Source organism: Dromiciops gliroides, chromosome X, assembly GCF_019393635.1.
Source record: "Dromiciops gliroides isolate mDroGli1 chromosome X, mDroGli1.pri, whole genome shotgun sequence".
NCBI classification, from domain to species: domain Eukaryota; kingdom Metazoa; phylum Chordata; class Mammalia; order Microbiotheria; family Microbiotheriidae; genus Dromiciops; species Dromiciops gliroides.
This window is the reverse complement of record NC_057867.1, coordinates 2,381,579-2,408,070: the sequence shown is the minus strand read 5'-3', so window position 1 is coordinate 2,408,070 and position 26,492 is coordinate 2,381,579. Positions and strand designations below refer to the sequence as shown.

General features: G+C 51.0%; 1 protein-coding gene across 1 annotated transcript in view; it reads right to left on the bottom strand.

Moving 5' to 3' along the window:
• The window catches only part of EDA (ectodysplasin A), a 169,121-nt gene continuing 142,629 nt past the window's right edge, over window positions 1-26,492 (bottom strand). The window contains exons 4-9 of the mRNA XM_043973956.1: window positions 10,458-10,481; window positions 8,129-8,308; window positions 7,138-7,172; window positions 6,546-6,597; window positions 3,584-3,705; window positions 1-1,011 (exon numbers count right to left, since the gene is read on the bottom strand). Of these exons, the coding sequence (XP_043829891.1) occupies window positions 760-1,011; window positions 3,584-3,705; window positions 6,546-6,597; window positions 7,138-7,172; window positions 8,129-8,308; window positions 10,458-10,481 (665 nt within the window). The 3' untranslated portion in view covers window positions 1-759. The remainder of the gene's footprint in view (window positions 1,012-3,583; window positions 3,706-6,545; window positions 6,598-7,137; window positions 7,173-8,128; window positions 8,309-10,457; window positions 10,482-26,492) is intronic.

Below are 26,492 nucleotides of genomic sequence, written 5' to 3'. Positions count from 1 at the left end.
GCACGGCAAACTTGAGGACAGAGTCTGCAGGTTGTCAGAGCAGCCAGCGCAGCCATCTGCCCATACCAAGAGTCCCCAGTGGGCTTGTAGGGTCAGGATGCCTACTCTGTCCTCCTGCTTGTTCCCTCCCACTACATCGTGGGAAAGTCCTACTTGAGGTGAACCCAGAAGCAGGAGGAAAGTCATCTAGTCCAAAACCCTCATCTTGTAGACAGGTAGGTGAAGTCAGAGCTGGCAAGGGCTGTGGAGGTCGCCTAGCCCAGGTGAGGCCCAGAGATGCTGAGGAAGAGACTCAGGAAGTGCTGGAGGCAGGCTCAGAACCCAGAATGCTAATGGACTGGTGCTCTCAGCTATATTTGTTCATGCCGGTGCCCAAGGGCCGCGAGGGTTACAGTTTGAACTAGGGGCCTCTTTGGCAGCTCCCTCCCTGGTTCCTATCTCTGCCAATTCTTGCCCTGAAGTGCCTGCCGCCACAATGGTGTCAGGGTTCTGAAGGCCACAGACCTGTGGGTGATCCTTCATCCTGAGCCCAGGGGTACTGAGTCTGCGAAGACCAGCCTGGCCCTCCTAAGGCCGGTGCCCCACCCACTGGCTCCCCCAGGTCCTAGCAAATCAGATTGCCCGAAAGCCACTAGTTAGGGAATAAATAGAGCAGGAGCGGCTGGCTGTCTCACTCTCTCCTCTGTCTCTCCTTGGCTGGAACATGCAGTGCAATGGTGGGGTGGCCCCAGGTGTCCTGGCCTCCCAGCCGGGGAGAGTCTAGGAGGCCGGGGCCTCGCCTAGCCGGATGGCCCCAAAGAACGTGCTGTGCTTGCTCATGTTTATGGAGATGTCAGCGTGCACCATCTTGACTGCAATCTTCTGGTGGGCTCTGAGGAGGCACACGCCTGCTGTGTAGCACGTGTTGTAGTTGGTCTTGCCTGTCTCAATGCTCCGGGTACACTGCAAGAAGGGCTTCTCATCCACCACCACCTCGTAGCTGGCAAAGTCCGTGAAGTTGATATAGTAAACCTGGGAGGGGGAAAGGGGACAAGGAGGGGTGAGATGGGGCAGGGTTGTGCAGGCATCTCCCTGGAGGGAGGAGCTGCCCCTGCCAGGTGGAGGGCCAGGCCGGGCCGCCCCAAGGCTTCTGAGGACCAGGCCGGGCCGCCCCAAGGCTTCTGAGGGCCAGGCCAGGCTGCCTCAAGGCTTCTGCAGGCTGAGCTGAGGGCCAGGCTGGACTGGGCCATCCCAAGGCTTCTGAGGGCCAGACTGTCAACACCCAGGTCAAGCAGCAGAATGTTTGTGGTCCTCCCTTCCCCAGCTCTGGGGCTCCTGTGTCATGCAGGGGGAAGCATTCTGGGCAGGAGGGCAGGAAAACAAGGTTCAAGTCCTGGCTCTGCCACTGACTTGCTGGGCAATCTTGGGGAAGTCACTTTCCATCTCTGGGCCTTGGTTTCCCTATCCGCAAAATGATAGGGTTGAACTGGATCATCTCCCAGGTTTCCTTGTCCAGTCTGCAAGCTTCATTTCCTCAAGGGGAGCCCTGGCCAGTGGCTGGGAATGGCCAGGCATGAAGTTGACACAAGGCCCTCTGGGAATTTGGACAGCCCCACGAGGCCTTCTAGAGGCCCCTTGGACTGGTCTCAGGTATTCCCTCCCTAGTCCCAGCAGGGCAGGCCCAGAGAGGCAGCCTGGCCCAGGCAATGGGAAGGCCACATTCTTTGTCCTGGAGCATGGAGATGGATTTTTCTATCTTCCTCTCCCCTCCTCTCCTCTCCCTCCTCCTTCCCTTCCCTTTTCTTTCTTTCTTCCTTCCTTTCTTTTCTTCCTCCCTTCCTCTTTTCCTCCCTCCTTCCCTTTCTTCTTTTCTTTTTCTCTTTCTTTCTTCCTTTTTCTTTCTTCCTCCCTTCCTTCTTCTTTTCCTCCCTCCTTCCCTTCCCTTCCTTCCTTTCTTTTTCTTTCTTTCTTTCTTCCTCCCTTCCTTCTTCTTTTCCTCCCTCCTTCCCTTCCCTTCCTTCCTCTTTTTTTTCCTTCCTCCCCCCCTCCCTCCCTCTGTCCCTTCCTTCCTTCCTCTCTGTCTCTGCTTCATGGTGGTTCGGAATAGTAGAAGCCGTGGGGCTCAGCAACAAAGACTAGATACTTACTCCGTTGCCCAGCCTCAGGCTCTGGACAAAAGTACAAATCCCTGCCCTTGGTGACTGGGCAGCTGAGAACATGTGCATTTGCCCTTTCCCATGGGCCCAGGTAAGAGCTGTTCTAGGAGGGACACTCCGAGGGTGGCAAGGGGCTAGCACTTGGCCCAGGCCCCCATCTAGGGGCCTGGCTCTGCTTGAGTCCCATGAGCAGGCCCAGAAGTCAAGGCCTGGGGGTGGGGAAGGGTGCTCTTCAGGAGCTAGCTGGCCAGTGCGTGGGAATGTTGCCAAAGGGGATCCCAGCTTGGACAAGGGGCCCTCTGCGAGGCCTCTCAAGCCTTTGAGTTTGCAATTCCCATGGCAAGGGATCCGGCTCCAAACTGAGAAGGGACACCAGATACCAGCCAGGCCGGGCTGGGCTGGCCAAGCCTCTTCTCTGGCCAGGCTTCTCTCCACTCAGCTGGGCTGGCCATCCCTTAGCTTGACACCTTAGAGAAGGCCCAAGCTTTAGGCTCTGCCGCCTTCTCTGATGGAGACGCCCAGGAGGATGACGACAAGGACGAGGAGGAGGAAAAGAGACAGGGACAGAGAAAGGGAGGGAGAAGGGGACAGGGGGACAGGGAGGAAGGAAGGGAAAGAGACAAACCCAATGAGGAAAGGGGGAGAAAGTGGCCAGGAAGGGCCCCGTTTGCCCCCATGGGGCCCCAGTGTATCTACCTGCTCTATCCCAGCCCCCTGAGTGGCCTTTCCATAGGCCCAGGCTGGGCCTCTTGCTAGGGACATGGGCCTCATTTTCTGGGCCACCATACTCCCTGGTCTGTGTCCAGGAGTGGCTGGCACACGGCACATGTATTTGTCAGTCTATCATATGGGCATACTGAAGTGGAGCAGCAGGGAGGGCATTATTTTTCAGGCTGTTTAGAGAAAAATAGGCCGTGGAGATGCCAGTGATCTACCTCATCCATTGCATAGCAGGTCTTCGAGGACCCAGAATGCCCTTTTCAAATCACATGCTCGGGCACTAGCCTCACAGAGGCAGGACACAGACACAGGCTACTAGGCGCATGCGGAGGTACACACATGTGTGTACACACCCCCACACGCACCCACATTCACAAACACACACGCGTGCCCCCCCCCAAGCTCCAGAATCTGAAGCTGGCAGGCTTTGGAGGAGAGATGAGGGATGAAACATGGGAAAGGGGCCTGTGGGCCTTGGCTGCTCCAGATGCTCTCAGGCCACCTACAGAAAGTCCATAGTCCCTCTTCTCTTTAGCTCCTCCCTCCCCCCAAATAGCGCCACCTCCCAGCCCCAGCCCCAGCCCCAGCCCCAGTTAAGTTTCCCTCAAAAGGTCGAGGGAGGGTTACTCCATGGCCTGCCTTGGCTGGCTCCACAGTGCCCCCCTGTGGTTGGTGTGGGATCTGCATTCTGCATCTAGGAAAGGAGTTGGGCCTAAGACCGTACTCACTTCTACCTGACTATAGATGAAGTAGGTGCCGTCCACTAGTACCTCCAGCTCCCCGCTGCGGGGGTGCAGTTTAAACACCTTGGGGTTCATGGTGATGCGAGACCAGTCATTGAGCACTCCACCTGAAAGATCTCAGTATGAGAGAATGGCAGTCACTCAGGACATGTCAGAAACAGCATGATCCCAGAACCCAGCACCGCCCCCATCAGTCCCCTCCCCCGAAGAGCAAGCCTTGAACCTTGGGGAAGGGTCTTTCTGCCCTGGGCTTCCCCCCCATCATAGATTTGGGGGCTCTCCAAGGCCAGCAGGGACAAGGCCAAGCTCAAACATGGCAGACCAGGCCTGTGGCCTCAGCTCTAAGACTTAACATTTGACTCAGAACCAAAGGACTTAGGGGCAGATTCCTACTCGGCCGCCACTCAGGAGCTGAGTGACGGTGGGCCGGCTCAGGCCACGGTCCCTCTCGGGCCTTCAGCTTCTTTGCCTATAAAACAAGGGGTTTGAAATAGAAGATCTGTGAAGTTTCTGTTCTAAGATTCCATTACTTTTGTGACTTCCAGAGAGGGATCTGGGACATGAGTCTTTTCTTATCTTGGTGTATGTGTGTGTGTGTGTGTGTGTGTGTGTGTGTGTGCATCTCTGCTTAATGGTTCTAGATCTAGGAAACTGAGGCCCATAGAGCCAAATGAAAACCAGGATTCACCCATAACTTGGTGACACTCTTCCTCCTCTGCTTTTCCCAAGACAGCCAGTCAGTCCACAAGTATTCATTAAGCACTTATCGCATGTGTCAAGGCTATGCTAAGTGATGGTGCTACCGTGAAGGACAACTCATAGTTCTTGCCCTGTAAATAACTACACATATGACCAGCTGAAGACAGAGCAAGCCAGTTCTCACTTTCCATGAATTCCCGTTACACAAGTTTGACTTTACATAAAGAATTCCAAAAGACTAGCTGTGGATAACCCTGCTTGCTATCATCAGCTAGACAAGGAAAAAAAGAGAGCCGTGTGCAAACATGCCTCGAGAGCTTGCCACAACAAGGTGTGTGGCCAGGCCCCAGTGAGAAGGGCTGGGTCCAGTGGGTGGGCAAGGGGCAGCAGACAGCGCACCTGGCTACCCAGCTGTACTGCACTGAGCCGAACCGACTGGATCATTAAGCTGCCCTTTTCTAATTCTCTTAGCACAGGACAGCGATTGCATATGTCTGTGTCTGTCCTGACGACTTGCGCGTGCCTTTGGTATGTAGGCTAAGTGAAGTGGGTGGGCAGGGGCAAATTCACATTACCCACAAATCGTCCTCTTGTGTACAGTGAGAAGTGTTGATGGATGAAAGGCGAGCTTGGAATTTGGGAAGGCCCTAGAGATGGACTGGGGGTGCTGCTGGGAAAGACCTCCTGAGGAAGGTGGGCTTTGGGCTCAGACCTGAAAGATGCTCAAGACCCAAAGGGGTGGAGGTGAGGAGGGAAGGCATCTGGCTCCTTCCTCTGACCTTTTTCTGCCAATGGCTTTGTGGGACTTGGGACAAGCACCCGCTAAGCTCACTCATCTTTTGCCATCAGGAATCTCAGGCCTGTGTCCTGGTGCTCCAGCTTGAAAGCTGCCATCACTTCCTCAAACGTTCCAGGCTTCTCTATTGTACGAAAGACTGCCAGGAACTGTCTCTGCTCCTTCCTTCTACCCAGGCCACAATCCTTTCAAATAAGACTTCACGGGCACATGGGAAAAGCCCTAGACTGTGACTCCCCAGGGGCATCGGGGCACACAAAGCATCCTTTCTCAAAGCACGTCCACCTAAGCTGCCCCCTGAACACCCTATGGAGAAGGGAATATGTTTGTTCAGGGATTCTACCATCCGCTTTTGTGGGAGCAGGTGTGAGAAAGTCTTCTAGGGTGGCCTCATCACCCAATCTACTTGGGGGCTGCAATGGCCAGAGCTAGGGCTGAGGACTAATTCCAAGGCCCAGCATGGGGTCTAGACCAGAGCAGGCAGGTCCCATTTGTAAGAGATTGCCCAGGATACTCTAGGCACTGCTGAGAGATGTTGAGCCTCTCCTTCCCCCTGTCTCTGCCTGGGGCCAGACCCCCAATGTGGGGATGCCAGAGAAAGGAGCCTGTTCCCCTGGCATTACTCCCCAGACACGGAAGATCCCCAGGACCACCAAGGTCACCTAACGTTCCTCTAGATGACGGCCTGGCCAGGTGCTGCGTTACAGCCACTGCCGGGATGGGGTGGCCGCTGAGCTTAACATCTCAACTTTCACTTCCAGAGCGATTAGTCGGCCTGGAGTGGACGGATCAGCCAAAGGAGCCACACACACAGACTTGCCCTCACACTTTTTTGTAACTTGTGTTTGTATTCTCAGTGGTTAGCACTGTATGTGGCACACAGTAGGTGCTTAATAAATGCTTCTTGACCTATTGACTTCCATGCACAGACATGCCCAGGGAATGCTCTCTGGGCTCCCATACCATAGTGACGTGGCATCTCCGAGACATGGGCAGCTTGTTGTAGTAGGCTTAGATGCAGGAGACGTGTACCTGGCTCTGCCCTTTCCCGAGTGTGTGACCTTGGACAAGTCCCTTTGTCTTGGAGCCTTAGGGTTAGGTTGAGTCCTTATGCCCAGGATATGGGGAGAGTCAGCTAAGCCTGGATGGGCATCAGAGCTTGGCCAGGTAGCTCCCAAAGGTGGCTCCTTTCCCAGGACTCACTGCTCCTTGCTGGTGGTTCAGTTTCCCTCTTTGCACTGCTCTGACATTCTGTGAGTTAAAGACCTTTCTTCCAGCTGGAGTGTCAGGTTGTGTGTGCACACGTGTGTGTACCTGAATCTGTCTCTGGCAGGGTGGCTGATGGTTTTAGGGGGAGAGCCTTCCCTGGGGAGGGAAGAGGGAGGAGGGGGGACAGGCGGGGCTGGGGAGCAGTTTGCTGGGTTCACACAGAGCTCTTCCTGTGATTCTTACCATTCTTCACCTGGATGGCGGAGCCTTGGCCTTGGAGATGCACCACAGCTGGCTGCAAGGGAGAGAACGGGGAGAGCAGATGCTGAGGGCTGATGGGTTGGCCTTGTGCACTTTCACCCTCCCCCTTCCTCTGGCCCAGGGGAATGCCAAGGAGGAATGGATGGGGAATCAGGAAGCTCAGGGAAAGAGGCCAGGGGCTAGACTCAAGTTGGCCACAGCTTGGGAAGAGATCTGCATGGCTGAAGCCCAGGTACTGTGGGGAAGGGCCGGAAGCCTTAGGATGGAGGCACCATGGCTGCCCCCACCTGCTGAGGGGTAAGGGGAGGCATGTTAGTGATGCTCAGAGATGCCCCAGGGGCTTCCCACAGTCGAGGTGAGGTCTGGTCAGTGATAGGGCCCCAAAGCTGCTGCTATCCACTGGAGTGGCATGGTTGGCGTGGCAGGTGTGGCACTGGTACCAGTGCCTTTCTGTCTCTCATCCCACTTCCTCACTGGGAGGGAAACATGAGGGAAAGGAGGGAGGGTGGAAGGCACCAGCCCAGCGAGAGGCCAAGCCAGGAGCAGCCCCAGGTTTTGTCCTCCTTTGACTCACCTGGATCTCTCGAGTTCCAGCCTTGTCAGTTGCACCTGAAAGAGAGCACCACATGACAGGGTGACCTGCTTAGGCCTACTGAGTGGGCACTGCCAGTCTGGCCTTCCTTCTTCTGGGGATGGGACCCAACTGTAGCTCCCTGAAGGTGGGGGGCAGGCTCCCCCTCCTTCCAGGCCCTAACTGGTGGGAACTGTCTGGAGGGGGACATGCATATGGGTGTCAGCCCCCAGGACTTGGCTCATTTTCCTGGCCAGGAGTCTCTATGGTCACATGACTTTGGACATTTAGCAGACTTTGGGCCAGATGTGAAAGGCTGGGGAGAGAAGGCATCTCCAAGGAGCCCAGCCCAGATTCTCCCCTTAGTCATACCCTCAGCCACCAGGGGAAGGGGCCCGGGGGTTACAGGGCAGACTGGACCACAAGGGAAATCCGGTAGAGATGCCTGCTCTGAGGCTTGGCCAATAGGAAGGGCTCTCAGCTCACATTCCCTGTCCAGCCCCAAATACCTAACAGCTCTTGCTTCTAGGGGTTAGCCAAGAAGCTTAAATTCTCAGGAACCAAAACTCTCCTGATACAGTCTCCAATATATCTTCCAGCTCTGCCATCCCCTGTTCTGAGGCCCCTTCCAGCTCTGCCATCCCCTGTTCTGGGTTCTAAGATCCCTTCCGGTTTTCTGCAGAAGTCAAATCAGCATTTATGACTCAAAACTGGGAGTCTATTTCTCTACTGAGAAGCCCCAGACACCACAGTGGCTGGTCATGTGGTCACACCAACCAAAGAGAGAGAGGCTGGATGCTAAGAGAAAGCTTGTAATAGAGAGGCAAAAACTAGAGGTGGCAGGAGGCCCCCAGGCAGATGTGCCCCTTGAGCCCACAGGGTCGGGCAGCTGTTCTCCCCTCCTCCCGAAATGCAGCAAACTGTGCAAAGGGCTAGGCCCCCTGCACCCCTCATAAAGGTCCTCTGGCCACAGGGTGGGGTGACAGGCACTCACCTGAGGGGCCTTGCAGCCCCGGGGGGCCTTGAGGCCCAGGGGGACCTGGAGGGCCAGGAGGTCCCATGACTGTGGTCCCAGGAATGCCAGGGATTCCTGGAATTCCTGGAGGTCCTTGGGGGCCCGGGGGCCCAGGGGGACCTGGGGGCCCATTGGGCCCAGGAGGCCCGGCCTTCTTTCCTGAGAAAAGAAAACAAAACCAAGATTCAACATCAGGCCATCAACCCCCCAACTTGGTCAACGTTGGCTTCTCCTCACCCTCCCAGGCCCAGAATCTGTTGCTTCTCCTCTGGGGGCCTCAGGCTCCTCTGAGACATGGACTCCATGAACTGACAGACCTAGGAGAAGCTCTTGCCCCTCCCCACTACCTGAAGTTGAGTCTCCTTAAGGAGTCCTTGGAGGCTGAGCAGCCCCGACTTCCTCTCTCCTGAGTCTCTGCTGGTGGTACCGGTAGGGAGAGGCAGGCAGAAATGGAACAAGGGCCAGCAACGGGCCGGCCAGGGATGCTGCTGGCACTGGGGAGGCAGAAGCCCAGGGCCCCCCATCTTTCAAGCTCTTTGGCAAAGGAAGACTGGCACGTTGCCCCTGGGCAGCTGCCTGCCCTTCACTGTTCTAAGGCAGGTTTGGCAGTGGCACCAGAGGCTGCCCACCCTTCATGGGCCTGCTTGCCCTCCAGTCTCTTCTAAGTGGGGCCCTCTAAGTCAGCCTGCCACGACCCTCCAGCATGTGTGGCAGGCCACACTAGGGCCATCCGTAGGAGGGAGAGAGCCTGGCTTGTCCCCTCTGCATCTGCTTCTGGGAGCGTTGTCATAGAGGCCTCACCTTTGGGCAGATGGCCGTGCCAGCCTCGGGCTTCTGGGGCTCTCTGGCTCAGCCAGCAACCCCGGAGCTCCCGGGCCCTGAAGGAGAACTGATAACCTGAGGAGAGATCAGCATGGGAGAGGAGGGATGCGTTCTGAGTCTTGCATCAAGCACCCAGCTTTGGAGCCCAGCTCTCTTTAGAGCAAATCAACTGATCTCCCTCAGCCTCAGTTTCTTCATCTGTAAAACAAGTGGACTGGGTGAAATCCACAGTCCCTTCCATCTCCCAAATCCTATATGCCCCAAGAGGCACTGAGGTGCAGGAGGGATTTCAATGGGTGGAACTGAGAGAAGGGGACCAACTTGAACAAAGAGCCCAAGAGAGTGATGCAGAGAGCAACGGTATGAGAGGGAAGGAGAGGCACACTCAGCTGCTGACAGTTCAAAGACAACTGAGGATTGGGACTCAGGTCTCCAATGGGAAAAGCATTGCATTTGTGGTTTGGACAACTTCTAAATTTGGGGAGACTCCAGGACTGATCAATTGCCAAGTCTTGGCAATTCTACTTCCACAACATCTCTCACACCCATCCTTTTTTCACTACTTGTGTGGCTACTATCCTAGTTCAGGCCTTCAGGAAGTAGGTGAGAAGGGCCTTGGAGAAAGCGAGTACACAGAGACCTCACGTCCCATCCCATCAAGAGAAAAATGCCCAGTATGGTGCCAATGGGGAGTGGCAGATGTGCAAGACCACAACAAATGCCTCAGTCTTTAACTGGGGCATTTCCTCTACTTGGAACAGCAGGATCAGACCTGTTCTGCTCAGCCTCAGTGGGAATTACAGAGGAGCAGATTCAGGCTCGTGGCCAAGGGGATGCTATGGGCAGTGGTGGGCTCGCCATCATGGAAGGTCCTTAAGCAGAGTCTGGACAAACAGTGGTTGTGATCATTGTGGAGATTCTGAGTACCTAGGATGAGATGGCCTTCTAAGGGCCCTCTTGGCTGTGACATTCGATGCCACCAAGAAGAGAGAAAGTTTGTGAGGCCAAGAAGCAAGGGCCATATAAAGAGTTCAGCCAGGAGCTCCATGCACTCCTGCTTCCCGACTGTAGGAAGAGAACCACCACCCCCCCCCCCAGAAGAGTGAGGAGCAAATGGGCAGAAAGGGAAGGAAAGGAAACGGAAGAGAAAGGGAGCCAATTCTGACTCCCCTCCCCTTGGGCCTCGTCTTGAGTGGGCTCTCACTGGGAGATGATTCAGTTCTTCTTGCCTCGAGGGCAGGTTTCCAGAAAGGCCCTCAAGTTTCTCATGAGTTAGTCTAGTTTAATGATACAGGTGCAGGGCTTGGAACATGGTAGATGCTCACTGACTGACGGAGTCTCTCTTGCAATGGGCTGCATGTCAATGATATGGAGGCTGGCCAAGCCCGAGGAGGCCACATGGGGAAACTCGACTTATTGAATGTTGGTTAAGAGAAAGTCATTCAACCACACACACCAGAAAGAAAAACAAATGAGGTGACCTTACCCTTTTTCTTGTTTTTCACTGGACCTGCAAAGAGAGAAAAGAAGAAGTTAAAATTCCTTGACATCCCCAGGGAAGGGCCAAGGCTTCAAGGCCTACAAGACACTTGGCAAACAGTTTTGCCCTTGATCCTTATGGCTGCCCTGCAAGGAAGTAGAGGGCTACACTGGGGATTCTCCCTCTCTTCAGCTCTTGATACTTTCTCTCTTTCCTTGGCTTCCCTGGTGCTGTTCTCTCCTGCTTCTCCTCCTGCCTCTGACTGCTCCTTCTTGACCTCTTTTGTCAGATTATGGTCCACATCATGCCCACTAATGGTCAGCATCCCCATCCCCCTCACCCTAAGTTACTGCTATTTCAAGCTCTAGTTTCTCTCTTAGAATCTCATTTGCTAACAAGTTCTCAGTGACCATCTCCGAAATCTTATATGCACAGGCTTAATCTCTCTCCTGAACTCCATGACCTATTGGACAGCTCCACCTGGATATCTGACCACATCTCAAAGTCACTATGTCCAAAAGGCAATTCATTATCCTTTCCCAAAAATCCTTCCTTCCAAACTTCCCTATAACTGTTGAAGATGCTACCATAGCCCCAGAAAGTCAAGTTCTTCCATCTCTCATCTAATCGGTTGCCAAATCTTGTTGAGTTGAGCTCTGTAGTATTCCTTCACATATGTGCACTCTCCCCCATCCCCTCTCCTTCTCTCTACTCCCATACTAGTGCAGGGGCTCAGCACCTCCTGCTTGGACCACTGCTTGCCCCCAGGCTCCCTCTTTTCTAATTCAGCCTTCCTAAAATCATATTCTTTGTTAAAAACAAAAACAAACTTTTAAAAAATAATTTACATTTTGTTTATTATGAACTTAACCTCAATGTTTCAATAAACAAAGAACAGAAAATAAGGTTGTATATAAAAATGTGATCACCTGTTGTATAGTTTGTTATCCAAGTGTATTTTATATTTAACAGCACTGTATTTACCATGGCCTGTCTTGTCTGTATCTCCTTCTGAACTTCCTTCTCTCTTCTGTGCAGTGTGTGTTGGGAACATGATTGGCTACAAGGGTCAAGTCAAGCTGACATTTGCCTATGGATTCAAAGGAAGCCACATGGACAGAGGGGTAGCTTCCCCAAGCCTGGATTTACTTGAAGACAACTTTCAGCACCTTGTTCTCCAAAGCCTTTGGTCCTAACATGGCTGCCTAGCAGAAGAAGTTCCAAGGTAATGCTAGTCCTTCCCCAGGAGTGTCACCCATTCAGCACAACAAACTTCCTTTTGGTACTTGGCACGCTTGACCATAATGGCAAGTCTGAGAAAGGAGTGTGGAGGAACTCCATGTACCTCCCAGTGTGTCATGAATACTTTTTTGCCATCATTATCATACTCCTCAGCTCTCTCTTCACTCCCCTCACTATAGGCCATTCTCCCTAAAGTGAAGGTGTAACCACGTCACCCTCTTATTCAATAAACTCTGGGGACTCTTCACCACCTCCAGTGGCATTTATAACCCTTCACAAAACTTCCAGTTTCCTTATACCCTATGCACCCCTACATCCTGCCCCCCATGGACTCACTGATTCAGTGATCCTGGCTTCCTTGTTGTTTCTCCACACTCTGGGCATTTTTACTGGTTGTCCCCCATGACTGGGAGTCTCTCCCTCCCTGTCTCTGCCTTCTGGCTTCCTTCAAGTCCCAGCTAAAATCCTGCCTCCTATAGGAAGTCCTTCCAGATTCCCCCTTAATCCTCATGTCATCTCTCTGGTGACTATCTCCAATTTGTCTTCTCTGGAGCTTGTCTGTACATAGCCGATCCCATGTGATCTTCATGACAAGCCTATGTGGTAGTCAATGAAGGTATTGGCATGCTCATTTGGAGTCAGACGAGGGAGGGGACTTGGCCCCAGTGGCCCAGCTTGCTTAAGGTCAAGGCTCAAGGCCAGGGCCAATCGGGGAGAATAGGGATTGGTGCTGGAGAGAATACTGTTGTTCACAGGGCAAAGGCGGGGTAGCTGCAGCGTATTTTACCCATCATGCTTTAATTTGTTTGTTATTATAAGAAGATGGATGATGGTAATCCAGCCATGTGGGGAACACATGCCCGCCTAGGCTAATTTAGCAGAACTGAATGGGCGCTTAAGAAGAAGTGGCAACAGTTTCACTGACAGTGAAGTCACAGACAATTTCGCGGAAATAACTTCTAAGGAAAACGATCCCAACCATTTCAGGGAACTCAGGCGATCCAAGCTGTTTTTAGAATAGTTGTGACTTGGGTGACAACCACTCCTCGGACACTAAAGCCACGGGGGAGTGTTTGTGGGCTTCTTGAACATTTTATTCCATCACCTTTGTGTATGGGCATGACTTGGCCCCTCTGCCACTGAGAGGCTGGGGATCTTTGGCTGTCTAGTGGCTCTGTCTTTTGACCTCCTCAAGGACATCATGGGGGTGATAAAAGTCATCTCAACATTTGGGCGACTCTGAACCCAGGGTTCTACCCATGTGCTACGAGGTGGAAGCCTTGAGCATGCTTAGCTGCTTCTCTGGGAGGAGCTCTGTGACCTCTGAACTTCTCCGCTCCCAGCTGTGGCATGTTTTCCCAAGGACACCCCAGGGGTGATGTCTTTGAGGAGTTCAAAGGCAAAAGACAGAGCCACTAGAAAGCCAAAGATCCCCAGCCTTTCACTGGTGAAGGGGTCCCTCTTGGACCCCTGACTCAAGGCCCTCAGGGAGGCAGAGCACCATGACATGAAAAGCACTAGCCTCTGACTCAGGAGATGAATATTCAAGTCTCTGGCAGCCACTGACTAGCTAGATGACCTTGGACAAGCTATTTACCCTGAATTTCGTCACCTTTGAAATGGGAATAACAATACTTGTACTACCCACCTCAAAGGCTTATGGAGGAGACCCAATGAGCTAAGAGGTGGAAAGCATTTTGTGGCCAGATACTACAGGGCACTGCCCATCTGCAAATGTTTGTGGAATAAATGAATAAATAAATAGGGTGAGAGCATAGCAAAGACTGAGCAGTCAGGCCTTGGGCCTCCGATTAATCAAGCAGCAGGGAGGGAAGGAAATGGGGTAGGGGTGGAGGGGTGGCTGACAGGTACTAGAGGAGCTACAATGGACTGAACTTTCATTTTAAAAGACTCCACAGTGTTTGTCCAGTCCCCTAGTCTGCTGGATCTCAACACCATGTGAACTGTAACCACACCAAGAAGTGAGTCACGAGCCCAAGGATCTAGGCAGGATGGAGCCCCATCGATTCAAAGAAAACCCCACGAGATGCTCATGTCTGTGGCCGAAGACAATACCAACAGCTACGCCAGACAAGACCAGAAAGAAGCAGGAGGGAGGAGCCTTTTACATAGTCACCAAACCACTTGGGAGGTGGGAAGTCATGGGGCTTTCTATGGCCTCTCAGAGGTCGTGGCAAAGGCTGATTCCTGGTGTTGTGACAGATGCCACTTGTCGGGCACATTTGCTGTCTCCACAACTGTCCAGAGCTAATGGAACCCTACTTGGAGCCCAAGCTCCCCAGCCAGCCTCACTCAGCCAATCATGACATGCTCTGTCTTTAGTCCTCCTTGATGTAGATGGTCACCCTCATCTTGTTGCTCATGTCACATTCAGGTCCAACTAGGACCTCGGAGAGCACCTGGTCCAATGCCTACCTGAGTGAGAGACCATGTGGCAGGTAGGTGGTAACACAGAGCATGGAGTGCTGACCTTGAAGTTCAAATGCAGCCTTAGACACATACCAGCTGGGTGACCCTGGGCAAGTCACTTAACCACTAACTGCCTCAGTTTTCTCATCTGTAAGATAGGCATAATAACAGTACCTACCTACCTACCAGGGTTTTTATGAGGCTCCAATGGGTTTACGTGTGTAAACTGCTTTGTTGTTGCTGTTTAGTCAGTCATTTTCAGTTGTGTCCAACTCTCCCTGACCCCACTGGGGGTTTTCTTGACAAAGAGACTGGCATGGTCGGCCATTTCCTTCTCCAGCTCATTTGACAAATGAGGAAACAGAGGCAAACAGGGTGAAGTGACCTGCCCAGGGTCACACAGCTAGTGAGTGCCTGAGGATGGTTTTGAACTCAGGTCTTCCTGACTCAAGGCCCAGCACTCTATTCCCCTGCATTGGCCCCTAGCTGCCCTTTGCAGACCTTAAAGTACTAGAGAAATGCTTTTCCTTCTGCCAGGTCACACTGCTGTCTCATGCTGAGCTTCTAGTCCACTTAAGCCCTGAGACTTTTGCACACGACTGCTATCTAGTCATGCTTACCCCAGTCGATAGATGAGCAGTCAATTTTTTAAAAAGCCAAGTGTAGAATTTTATATTTTGTCCCTATTATTTCATCTTAGGAGAATTGGCTCTAAATTCCATCTTGCTGAGAACTCTTGAGATGTAAGCTCTTGTCATTCTGGGACAGCTGTTCAGAAAACAGCTGGGCCCACAGAGTCCCTGCAGTGGGGCAATGAACTTTCATTATTGGCAACCTGTGTTCCAAGACCGACTGGCCTCTGCCTTGGCTGGATCCCTCTGCCTCATTTTTTCATGTAGTCCTCTTGATTGAATTAAAAATTATTTATTCAAAACCTTATATAGAATGTCAATATACCCCAATTAAGCTTGCTCAGTAATTTGCATTTAAATTACTTTAACTAATTTCAACCCCCTAAATGTCCTAATTAGTCAATCCATCAACAAGCACTGATTACAGGCGTTTGATAGATGTACCAAGCAAGCATTGTGCTAAGTGCATGGGCATACAAAGAAAAAGTAAAAATCTAGTTCCTGGTATCAGGGAGCAGCTTCTCAATCATAGCCTCCGAGTCTCCATCGCAGGATTCTGTTCTTATCCTGGTTATTTTCTCTTCTGTTTTCTCTCCATTCTACTGCTTCTGTCTTTAATTCTATTTTTAAAAAATTTACATTATTACCTAAAGGTCTCTTCAGATTGCTTTATATTCTTTATACCTGTCAGTCTTAATTGCATTACAATTTCCGTTATTTGAATGTGATGTAGAAGTAGTGTACATAGAGAGCCAGCCTCCAAGTCAGGAAGCCTAGGTTCAAGTCCGTTCTCTGATACATACTAGTGGTGTGACCCTGGACAAATAATTTTACATCTCAGTGTTCTGGGCAACTCTCTAAAGCTACACACACACACATACACCCACACCCCCACAAGCATGTGTGCGTGTGCACGCGCGCGCACACACACACACACCCCCACACACCCCCACAGAGATTTCCTCTCTATCAGGAGTTCCCATTCTAATGGAATCCCAGGCTCAGTTCCTATCCCTGCCCCTACATGAATGTACCATGTTTTATTCAACTACTCACTTACTGATATATATTTAAGTTGCTCACAGTTTTTGGTAATTACAGATAATATCATGAGGCTCTTTTGTTGTTGGCTTGTTTCAGGGTAGATTTTATGATGCTCTTATCTATTCCTGAAAAATGGAACAGGGAGGTCCAAGACAGGACTCTTTGTCATTGACTGAGCAGTGCATTCTATAGCCCACCTTTCCCATTCCCCAAATCCTGGCTTATGTTCTCAGTACACTTGGACTCACTCTACTGATAAAGCATTCCTCTACAGTAACATCCTCAAAAAGCAGTCATGCAACTTCTGCATGAATACTTCCATTGCTGGGGAACTCACTACTTAATAAGGTAACCTGTTCTACTATGGGACAGATCTAATTATTAACTGATGGTCCTCAGTTTTTCCTGCCCCAGCTGGAAACCCTGAATCTATTTGGGAATAACTTTGTAAAAAAAGGAATCAGTGTCAGACAATTGCCTCTGGAACTTCTCACAGTTGGGTTAACAATCACTTGACTCAATATAAACTCCTGTCAGTCAGACATGTACTTGGAAATGGTCCAGGGCTCGACAGGATTAAAGCATTCTCAACCACTGACACCTTCATCTAGTGCCAGATGGAAAGGCTTTGCTAAGGGAGGTAAATCTCGAGCCTATTTCTGATGAAGAGCAGGCCATTGGCCAAAGTAACTGACCTAGGAGTCATGGGACAAAATCTTCTCTCAGAATTTATCAGTGAGTATTCCCAAAGACACAGGCAGTACTATGATAAAAAAAACCCACATTAACTGAGAAGTCAGAAACAGCTAATCCAGACATTCACATTTCTATCATATCTTATGAGAGTGGTCTAGGCACACATTGAGGGTATCCTTGATGAAAACAAGAGCCAGGAACAGGCTGGCTTGCCTAGACAATGGCCTATAGCTACCCACATTTGCGAATTCACAACTGTAGTTGGAATCTGAGATCCTACTGTGCTGAGTATTCAATTGCAAATCAGCTTGTATATGGAAGAACAAAATGAAATTTTAAAGTTTTTCCTCCAACCAGGTCTCTCTCTCACACACAGTAGACTTCGGTAAAGTGCCAAGATTACGTATAGATAGGGCGGCTAGGTGGCGCAGTGGATAGAGCACCGGCCCTGGAGTCAGGAGGACCTGGGTTCAAATCCGGCCTCAGACACTTGACACTTACTAGCTGTGTGATCCTGGGCAAGTCACTTAACCCCGATTGCCTCACTAAAAATAAATAAATAAATAAAAAGGTTACATATAGATAGATATCCACATATATACTATATGTATGGTCCTCTCCTATTAGACTAGGAGTTCCAGAAGTCTATGTTGCTTTTCTCTCTGTCCCCAGTGTTCAGGCCAGTGCCTTTTCAGTCATTCCTTCATGACAGATGTGTTCGATGATTTATTGAAAATTGACATCAAATGAGGCATAAAATAGAGAGAGCTGTGCTCACCAAAGGTGTCTGCCCATTCCATCGAGTCGGAAGGGAAGAGAGAGGTGGAAGGCCCTTCAGACGCTCCCAGAGCTTTGGGTCGACACTACAGAGACCCCCAGTCCCTCAGAAATCTCAGTTCAGTCCCAAAGATCAGATGGGCTGGGATACTGAGTGTTATGACCGTGCTGGAGTTATTACTCATCTGATGAAAAGGTGACAACAGCATTGCAGGCACCCCACGTGAAGGGACCTCAGCCCCACTGCTGAGCTCATGCCTGGCCCTTGTGTCCCCACCAGCCCTGGGGAAGGGGGACGGCGTACTACCCTAGAGAACACTGAGACGCTTACTTTGGACATTACTGGATTCCTCTCTACTTCTTCTTAGCAGGACTCGAGGCTGACTCAGTGGGGTCTGCTCGAGAACAGCCTGGATTTAGTCACTAGGAAATCCCAGGTTTCCTCCTTGTACACCAGAGTCTGTCATGAGATCTGGAACAAAGAGCTGAAAGGAAATTCCCTTTTTCAAGGCCCAGGGCCTTGGAGATGCCAGATGGCCATGGGAGGCTCAGGTGGGCCCCATTGCTGCTGTGCCCGGGCTGTCATACATGACAAGGCTAGTGGGAGGCAGTGCCCAACTCACCCGTTTTATCAGGGGTTTAATTATAAGCAAGCTATTTTTGACCAAAGCCTCTGCTCCACCCACCTCATCACCCCAACAGTCCAAGGAATGAGGTCATGTGTGTGTGTGTGTGTGTGTGTGTGTGTGTGTGTGAGAGAGAGAGAGAGAGAGAAAGACAGATAGAGACAGAGAGAGACTGAGAGAGGGGAGAGACAGAGACAGAGAGAGACAGACAGAGATAGAGAGGAGAAAGAGAGACAGAGACAGACAGAGCAACCAAGCCATCTGCTGCTGTAAGTACTGTAATACTGCAGTCAGAGAGCTTGACTCCACAGGCAGGAGCAGTTGATGCATCCACACAAGGCCCACAGGAATGGGTCACGTCCAACAGGAGGAAGGGAGTCAGAGGACCCTTCCTTGCCTTAGAGGTTAGAAGCTCTGCCATGCTCCAGCACTCCAGAAAACACAGAAAGGGCCTCAGTCACACGCAGCCCAAGCTGGACTTGAAGAATTGCCTTGCATACTCTCCACGCGACTGGGCATCTGGTCACTGGGAGGCCCCCAAGGAAAGGCAGCCCAGTCCACTTCATGTTTGGAAAGTCCTCCTCCCTCCACCCCACCTCAGTCGAGCCCTACAACTTGTGCTCCAGACTCAGGAAGCCTTTTCCCCACAAATACCTCCATGAGCTAGGTCAAGGAGGATGGCAGCATGGGAAGAACTTGTAATTCTAATAGCACAGGGACTCCCTTCTGGAAGTTCCCTCCACAAATGCAGAGCCTAATCCATCTGGGCGTTAGTAGCTAAATCCCAAGAAATTGCTTAAGGCATACAGATGTAAGTGATTCAACTTTTAGAAGGGGCTTTGAATGGCTTATACAGAGCCCAACAACAGTCACATGACGGATGAATGAGAAGATAAAGATAATTTATCACAGAAGCTAGGGTTGGGAGGGCCCTTAGAACAGAGACCACAAGATGTTAGAATTGGAAAGGGGTCTTGGATCAGAGAACATCAGAGTTGGGGGAGGCTTGGGAACAGAGAATGTTAAGACATGGTGGGCCTGGGGCCTTAGAACCGGGCATGTCAGAGATGGAAGACACTTTAAGATAGATGACACTTGGGGGCAGCTAGATGGCGCAGTGGATGAAGCACCGGCCCTGGATTCAGGAGGACCTGAGGTCAAATCTGGCCTCAGATACTTGACACTTACTAGCTGTGTGACCCTGGGCAAGTCACTTAACCCTCATTGCCCCGCAAACCTCCCCCCCCAAAAAAGATAGATGACACTTTAAGATAGACAATGTCACAGCTGTAGAGTGATCTCATCCAGCTACTTGTTTTACAGATGAAGAAACTGAGGCTCAGAGAAGTGGAGCCAACCCAGGATCAGAACCCACATGGGCTCCCACTCTACCCCATGCCTCTCAGATGCCCCACGTAGCTCTTCTCCAAGTAACTCAATGAACAGGCAAAGGCCTCCCTTAGAAGGGTATGGAGAGTCCAGCCAAAAGGACCCCATGTCCAAAGCAGAAGTCTGTCTTTCTGTGAGAGATGAGCATTAAGCTATAGGACGTCTGTGGGCCTGGGCAAAGTCTCAGATTCAGAGACTTCAGTCCCTTGGGTACCTTCTGTAGGCAGAACTCCGCATGCAAGCCATGGTTGCTCATAGCAACAGCACCTGTATTTGTAAATAGGGGTTTGCTAGCTCTCTGAGGGGGCTGGACAGATTACAGCCTGGGAGGGGGAGGAGCCCAGGCAGCTGCACCTCCGGGGCAGCTACTGGACACAGCCCCACCCAGAACATGCCGTTTCCAAGGAGTACTGTTCTGTTCTGTTTTCCTCCCTCCCATCCTTTCTCCTTCTCTTTCCCCCCTTTCTTCTTTCCCTCCCTTTCTTCTCTCCTCTTTCTCCTTTTCTCCCTTCTTTCCTCTGTCTCTCTCTCTCCCCCCCTCCCCCTGCCTTCTTTCTGTTGAGCAGCCCACAGTGCATCAGGACAAGGTACCATTTTCCAAAACCTTAGCAGGGGTTTCAGCTTTCCAGGAAAGCTGCTTTCCAGAGCGGCTTCATGGGATTTGGGACATATGTTGTTTATAACCTTAATTTTTTTTTTAAATGAGCAAGTCCAATAAATCTGTTACCTACTAAGCAAATTCTGGCCTGGCTGCGTCTGGCTCCATGTTTATTTGAGACTGTAAAGGCATTTTGGGAGATGGGTAAATGTTGGAGGGTTACTCATAGGCCTTGATGCTCTGCTTGACTGTGACCTTTCCTCTCTTCTCCCATCCCCATTCTTCTTGTAAAAGGCACGGATGGACATGTTCGCTTACTAGGGTTTCTAGCCAAAGACCAGAATGGCAGTTGCTTGCCTTACCAAAGCAGAGGGGGAGCAGGGAGCAAAGAGGTTGCTTGGCCCCTGGTCCCTTCCCCCAACCCCCGTAGGATAGTCAGTGATTATTTATTTATTTATTTATCCGCTTATTTATTTGTTTGTTTGTTTTTAGTGATTATTTATTAAGCATTTCTTGTGTGCCAGGCCCCCTGCTAAGCAAAAATGCCATCCCAGCCCTGAGGAAGCTCACAGTCTAATGGGAGAGACAATGTGTAAATAAGTAGGTACCTGCAAGATGGAAGGGGAGAAGGAAGAGATGGAAGGCATTCTGTTCTTTTTTTTTTTTTTTTTTGCAGGGCAGTGAGGGTTAAGTGACTTGCCCAGGGTCACATAGCTAGTTAGATGGAAGGCATTCTGAAGAGGCAGACAGGGAGGACTTGAAGGAATCCAAAGATTCTAAGAGGTGGAGGTGAGGGGGCAGAACATTCTAGGCATGGGGTCCAGTCAATACAAAGGCAATGAGATGTAAGATGGAGTGTTGTGTGTAAGTAACAGCAAGTAGGTCAGTGCAGCTAAAAAGGTAGGAAGGAGCTAGGTTATAAATGAAAAAGAGGATTTCCCACTTGATCCTAGAGATAATAGTATGTCACTAAACTCTTTGAGCAAGGGGGTGACATGGTCAAACCTATACTTTAGGTAAACCACCTTAGTGTCCGAATGAAGGATGGACTGGAGTGGGGAGAGACCCAAAGCAGGCAGAGCCCTGGCAGTGATGGCAATAGGTCAGGTGTGAGGCGGGCAGGGCCTGCAGCAGGATGGTGACAGCGTAAAAGGAGAAAAGATGGCGGTCAGACCTTTGCCTTCGGAAGATGATTTTGGCAGGAGTATGGGGGAGGGACTGGAGTGGGGCATCTCTCCTCTGGTCTCCCCCAACTGCTTTTTGGACATCTCAGACTGGATGCCATGTAGACATTTTCAACTCAACATGTCCAAAACTAAACTCTTCACCCCTACCCCTTCCCTCCCTTCCCAACTTCCCTATTACTGTCAAAGGTACCACCAGCCTCTCACTAAGCTCCTCATTCTCACACATCTCCCATATCCAATCCATCACCAAATCTTGTCAACTCTGCAACATTGCTAGTATTTGTCCCTTTCACTCAGATGCTGCCGCCATCTTGGTGCAGCCCTACGTGACCCTGCACTTGGCCCATTGCAACAGCCTGCTGGTTGGGCTGCCTGTCCCAAATTTCTCCCTTCTGTAGTCTATCTCCCATCCCCTTCCAGAGGGATAAGTCTACCCATATCATCCCTGATTCCCCCTCCAGAGGCTCCCTACTACCTCCAGATCACCTAGAAAATCCTCTGCTTTTCATTCAGAGCTCTTTACAATCTAGTCCCTTCCCCCTTTGCCAGGCCTTTTCCACTTTACTCCCCACCCCCAACATTCTAGGATCTAGGATCTAGGTAGGCTGGTCTACATGGTACTTCAGCTCAGGAGTCTGGGCCCCCTCCTCCCCCCCAACAGTGTCTTCCCTTCTGCAATTAGCTTCCGCCTACTCTGTATATATGTTTTGTACATACCTGTATGTGTATTTCTACACACACACACACACACACACATATGCTGCACGTATGATAGTATGGGAACTCACAGGGGGCAGGGGCTGTTTCGGCCTTTTTTGGTATCCCCAGTACATGGTAAGTGCTTGACAAACACTTGTTGACAGCCTGGAGACCAGTGAGAAGTATATGGGGTAATGGGGGCCTGTGGTAGGGTGTGCGGAGAGATGTTACAAGGGAAATCAACAAAACTAGGTAACTTACTGGATATGGAAGTGAGAGAGAAGAGCTGAGGGTGCTTCTGATTTAATAAACATGTGAGGATGGCAGGCCCAGGGAGGGAGAGAGGGAAGGACAGAAGGAGGAGCATCTTTTTTTTTTAATGAGGCAATTGGGGTTAAGTGACTTGCCCAGGGTCACACAGCTAGTAAGTGTTAAGTGTCTGAGGCCAGATTTGAACTCGGGTCCTCCTGACTCCAGGGCCGGTGCTCTATCCACTGCGCCACCTAGCCACCCCAGGAGGAGCATCTTTAAGAGGGAAGATGATGGATTTTGTTTTGGACATGTTGGGTTTGACATGCCTCTGAGATAGCCAGTTCAAACTGTCCAATAGGAAGTTGGTGATTGGAGATGAGCACAGGAGAGAGATTAAGGTTGGGCCAACCTTTTAAGATTAACTCCTAATTAAAATGGAGAGGCCAAAGCATAGAGGTGATCATCGAACCCATGCCAGCAGATGAGATCATCAATGGAGAGAGCATAGAGAGAGGAGTGCCCAGGCTAGAGCCTTGGAGGGCACCAAGCTCCAGGGCAGAGAGAGGAGCCCAAGGAAGAGGGCTAAGCACCAGCAATGATACCCATAAAGAAGCTGCTGTGTCTGCCTCACAGTTATTCATGAAATCCATGCAATCATTTAAAATTCCAGATCCCCTAGGCAGGAAGCTATGAAAATGAAAGATTTCCAGAAGGGGAGTCTGGGGAGGCAGCTGATTTTAGGGGCGGCTCAGCACTGGCCTCAGAAGTGATTCTAGCTGAGCGCACGGGCACCTGGATATCAGGGCTTTGCTTCTGGCTGAACAATGGCTGCTCCTTTCCTCCCTTCTGCTTTAGCACCTTTCACTGGTGATCAGTTGCGCTGTGGTTACCATTTGGTTTGGGGTCCCCAGATAGGAGAGTTTCCTCAATTCCAAACTGGAAAGGTCAGTGGAGATGTTACCTTGTTGTTCAGCACACCCGCGTAGTCTGTGGGGTTTTCTTGGCAAAGATACTGGAGTGGTTTGCCATTTTCTTCTCCAGTGGATTAGGGCAAACAGAAGTGAAGTGACTTGCCCAAGGGCACACAGATAGTAAGTATCTAAGTCTGTATGGATTTAAACTCACGTTTTCCTGGCTCCAGGCCCGGTGGTCTATCCACTGAGCCATCTAGCTGCCTCTATGTAGCACCTAGCACTGGGCAAAGGGCAAATGGGGGGAGTGAACAATTGCTGTCAAGATGAGGATTAGGCTGAAATGATTCAGCAGGGATTCAGGATGGAGTCTTCAATTTATAAGAGTTGAAATCTTCTGTCCATCCCTTCTTTCTCCCCACACAAGAGGATCGGAAAGGCCCCTGGTTACTAGTCTTGTCACCCAATCCTGGGTGACCTTGGGAAAGTCACTTCCCCTCTCTAAGCACTCAGTTTCCTCCCCTACAAAATGGGCATTTTGGCCTTGCCCTGCCTGTTTCACAGGGTTGTTGTGGAGAGTTCTGGAGACCTTCCAGGGCTAGAGAAAGGGGAGCTGTTGTCATTGTTGTGATCCCAAGCTGCTCCTGCCACCATCTCTCCAACTCTAATATTGCCCTGGTGTTGCTCCAGAGGCCCATGCAAGAACAAGACAAGATGCAGAGGAGCCTTGAACCCACTAGGCTCACTCCCAAGGAGCTTTCTGAATGGGAGAGGAGTGGGGAAGGGTCAAGGGTCATTTGGGCGCCTTCACTTTAGTACTGGCAGGGTCAGTAAATGTCCCAGCCTGCCCCGAACCTGTTGGCATGGCCGATCTCAATCTGCAGCTGCTATGGACAGTCTACCTGATGTGCCAGAAGCCCTCTCCTAGGGCCCACGAGGGCAAACATCGAGGGGAATTCGAGGGTTATCTAAACTCTAAAGATGGGAAAGCAATTTGCTCAAGGTTCTGTGGGTGGGGCCTGAAGCAGATTTTAGCTCAGACCCTCTGACTTGGAATCTCGACACCTACTTCTTTGTGCCTAGACGGCGTCAAACCAGAGTATTGACAACATCTTCAAAGAAGGAGGGGGATACCTCCAAAGGGCTGGGGATTCCTCTCTAGAAAGATAGGGCCAAGCATCTTCAGGGAAGAGGAGGTGGGCAGGGTCTGGGACCTATACAGAAGGAAGCAGCCATGCTTCCCTCCTCCTTCCCCCACCATGAGATTACACAGCTCTAGCAAAGTGTTGGAGCTCAATGTGAAGTACGGCAAACACGTTAGGCCACAGCAAAACTGTCATTGGACAATGTTCCCACACTCATTGGGTTGGGGAGATAGAAGCCAGACCTCCCTCTTGACCATTGCTGGCCCTGGACACATTCTAGGCCCACAGCCAGGAGGCCCACACCCTTTCACTGTGATGTCTAGTCCTGGAGATGAGACAGGGAAGTCCCTCCCACTTGGCCCTCTGTGCTCCATCTGTTAAAATCCCTGAAGCTTAGGTCATAGGATCCAGAGCCAGAGGGGATCTTAGAGGTCAACGAGTCCAATCATCTCATTTTACAGAGGAGGAAACTGAGGCTGAGAGGGGGAAAGTTCACACGGGTAAAAAGTAGCTATGCCCCCAGCTCCAAATCTGGCTCAATTTCCCATCTTCCTCTTGGTCTTGGTTGATCGGAGTCATCGGAGTCATCGGGGAATCCATTTCAAATGCCCCAGCTCCTTGTTGTTTACTTGGTCAATACCACATATTTAATTGAACGATCTGAAGTGTCAAGTTACCCTTTTGTTTACTTTGTTCGTTCTTAACCCAAACTGTCCCGCTGGTTTCCAGTCCCACCCTATTGAGAGAAACAGAAACGATGAGACAGGAGTTTGGAAGAAATCTCCCTCCGGCGGCATAAACACCAAGTTCCACCATCCAGCAGGAAGGATACGAAGAACCCACATGCATCTGGTGTTTTAGATTTGGGACCAGACGAGGGCACCGAAGCTCTGAGTGGTCACATGACTGAGCTATGGTTCGTTATAGCTAATAACTGGCAAATCCCACTTCTTTTGACTCAAACTCCAACATTCCTCCCACTCCAACATACTTTTCCCCCACCTCCTGGTGTCATCGCTTTCCAGAGAAGTATTAGACAGCCCATCGACTCACTCGGCATCCAGCTTCTTATGGGATTTACTAGGTCTCGATTTTGGAGAGCATAGACATTTCCTTCTCTAGAGCCTGCCATGAATGTTGTTCTAACAGATTTGGCTGGAAAGTGGGCCCCATTTTCCTCCTGACCTCCATTTATGAGCAGAACACATAGCCCAAAACTTAAAAAATACAAAACTCTCAAGTGACTGTGTTGAAAGGGGAGGAAACTGTGGTCAAAGCTGTGAGCAGGCCATCCTGAGAGGCCACCGAGCACTCTGAGCCTGTCAGCAGCCAAAGCCCTCACCTCGCCACACTCGGGCAGCCTGCCATTCCCCAACCCTGGACCACAGGGAACTTTCATATCTGTATCTCACAGGTCTTGGCTTCCTCTTCCTCCATTCTAACCAAGCTGGGACACAATGATTATACTTCATGGGGGGGGGGGGGAGACAGGGTGTATCTAACACATGAGCTCTGTGTTTCTGGTTAGATGAAAATTTACAAATGGGCATAGTGAGTCTCTGGGAAAACAGGCCCCTTGATGAGTACCTGTCCTTGTAGCTGCTCTGGGCCTACTGCTCAGGTCAGAACCACCAAGGTGTGGTGTTCTACCTCTCCAGGGTACTGCCCTCACCAATGGATGCACACTGGCGTGCCAATGGGCAGGGGCTGTTGGCATGGCAGACAGAGAGTCAGCAGGACACAGTCCAAGGCCTCCTGGGGCACATGATGGCTTTCTAAGACTGGCTGCCCATCTGCCTTGGGAGAGGAGTTGATGAAATCCAGGTCCTGTCCAACCCCCCCCCCCCCCAACCTCAAACTCTACCATGGGCGAGCATTTTCATCCTGCTGGGTCACAGCCCCAAGGAATCATGGTCATGTCCATCACCTGAACATCTGTATGTCCTGCTGCTATTTGGCCTCAGCTGCTTGTCCTTTGGGAGCCTTCTCCAGCTGACATTCATTCAATGGGACCAGTTTTGAGACCTTCTTGGTTCTCAAGCTCTGAGCCTTCCTCGACTACCTGCTGCCCGTCATCTGCTTTGGCACTCGGCTCTTCAGGCTGCTGCTTCCCTCTGGCTCCACTGACTCCCTGTTGCTGCTTTGTTGGCCTGTGTTCTTAGCCTGCTCACTGGTCCACCACACCGTTAAAGGTCCTCAGAAGAGAAAATGGCAGCTCCAAGCAGTTGTTGGGATTGAGCCCAAAGATCAGGCTGTGAAAAGAAAGCCCACAAGGGGCATATAGATGCCAAGGGGCAGCAGTTGGGCCAAAACACCAGAGATGAGGAGTTGAGGCAAAGTCCCTGCCATGTCCTTAGGGATCTGGCCGAAGGAAGCCTCAGTTTTCTGACTCCTGGCCAGTAGAGGTGGGGGA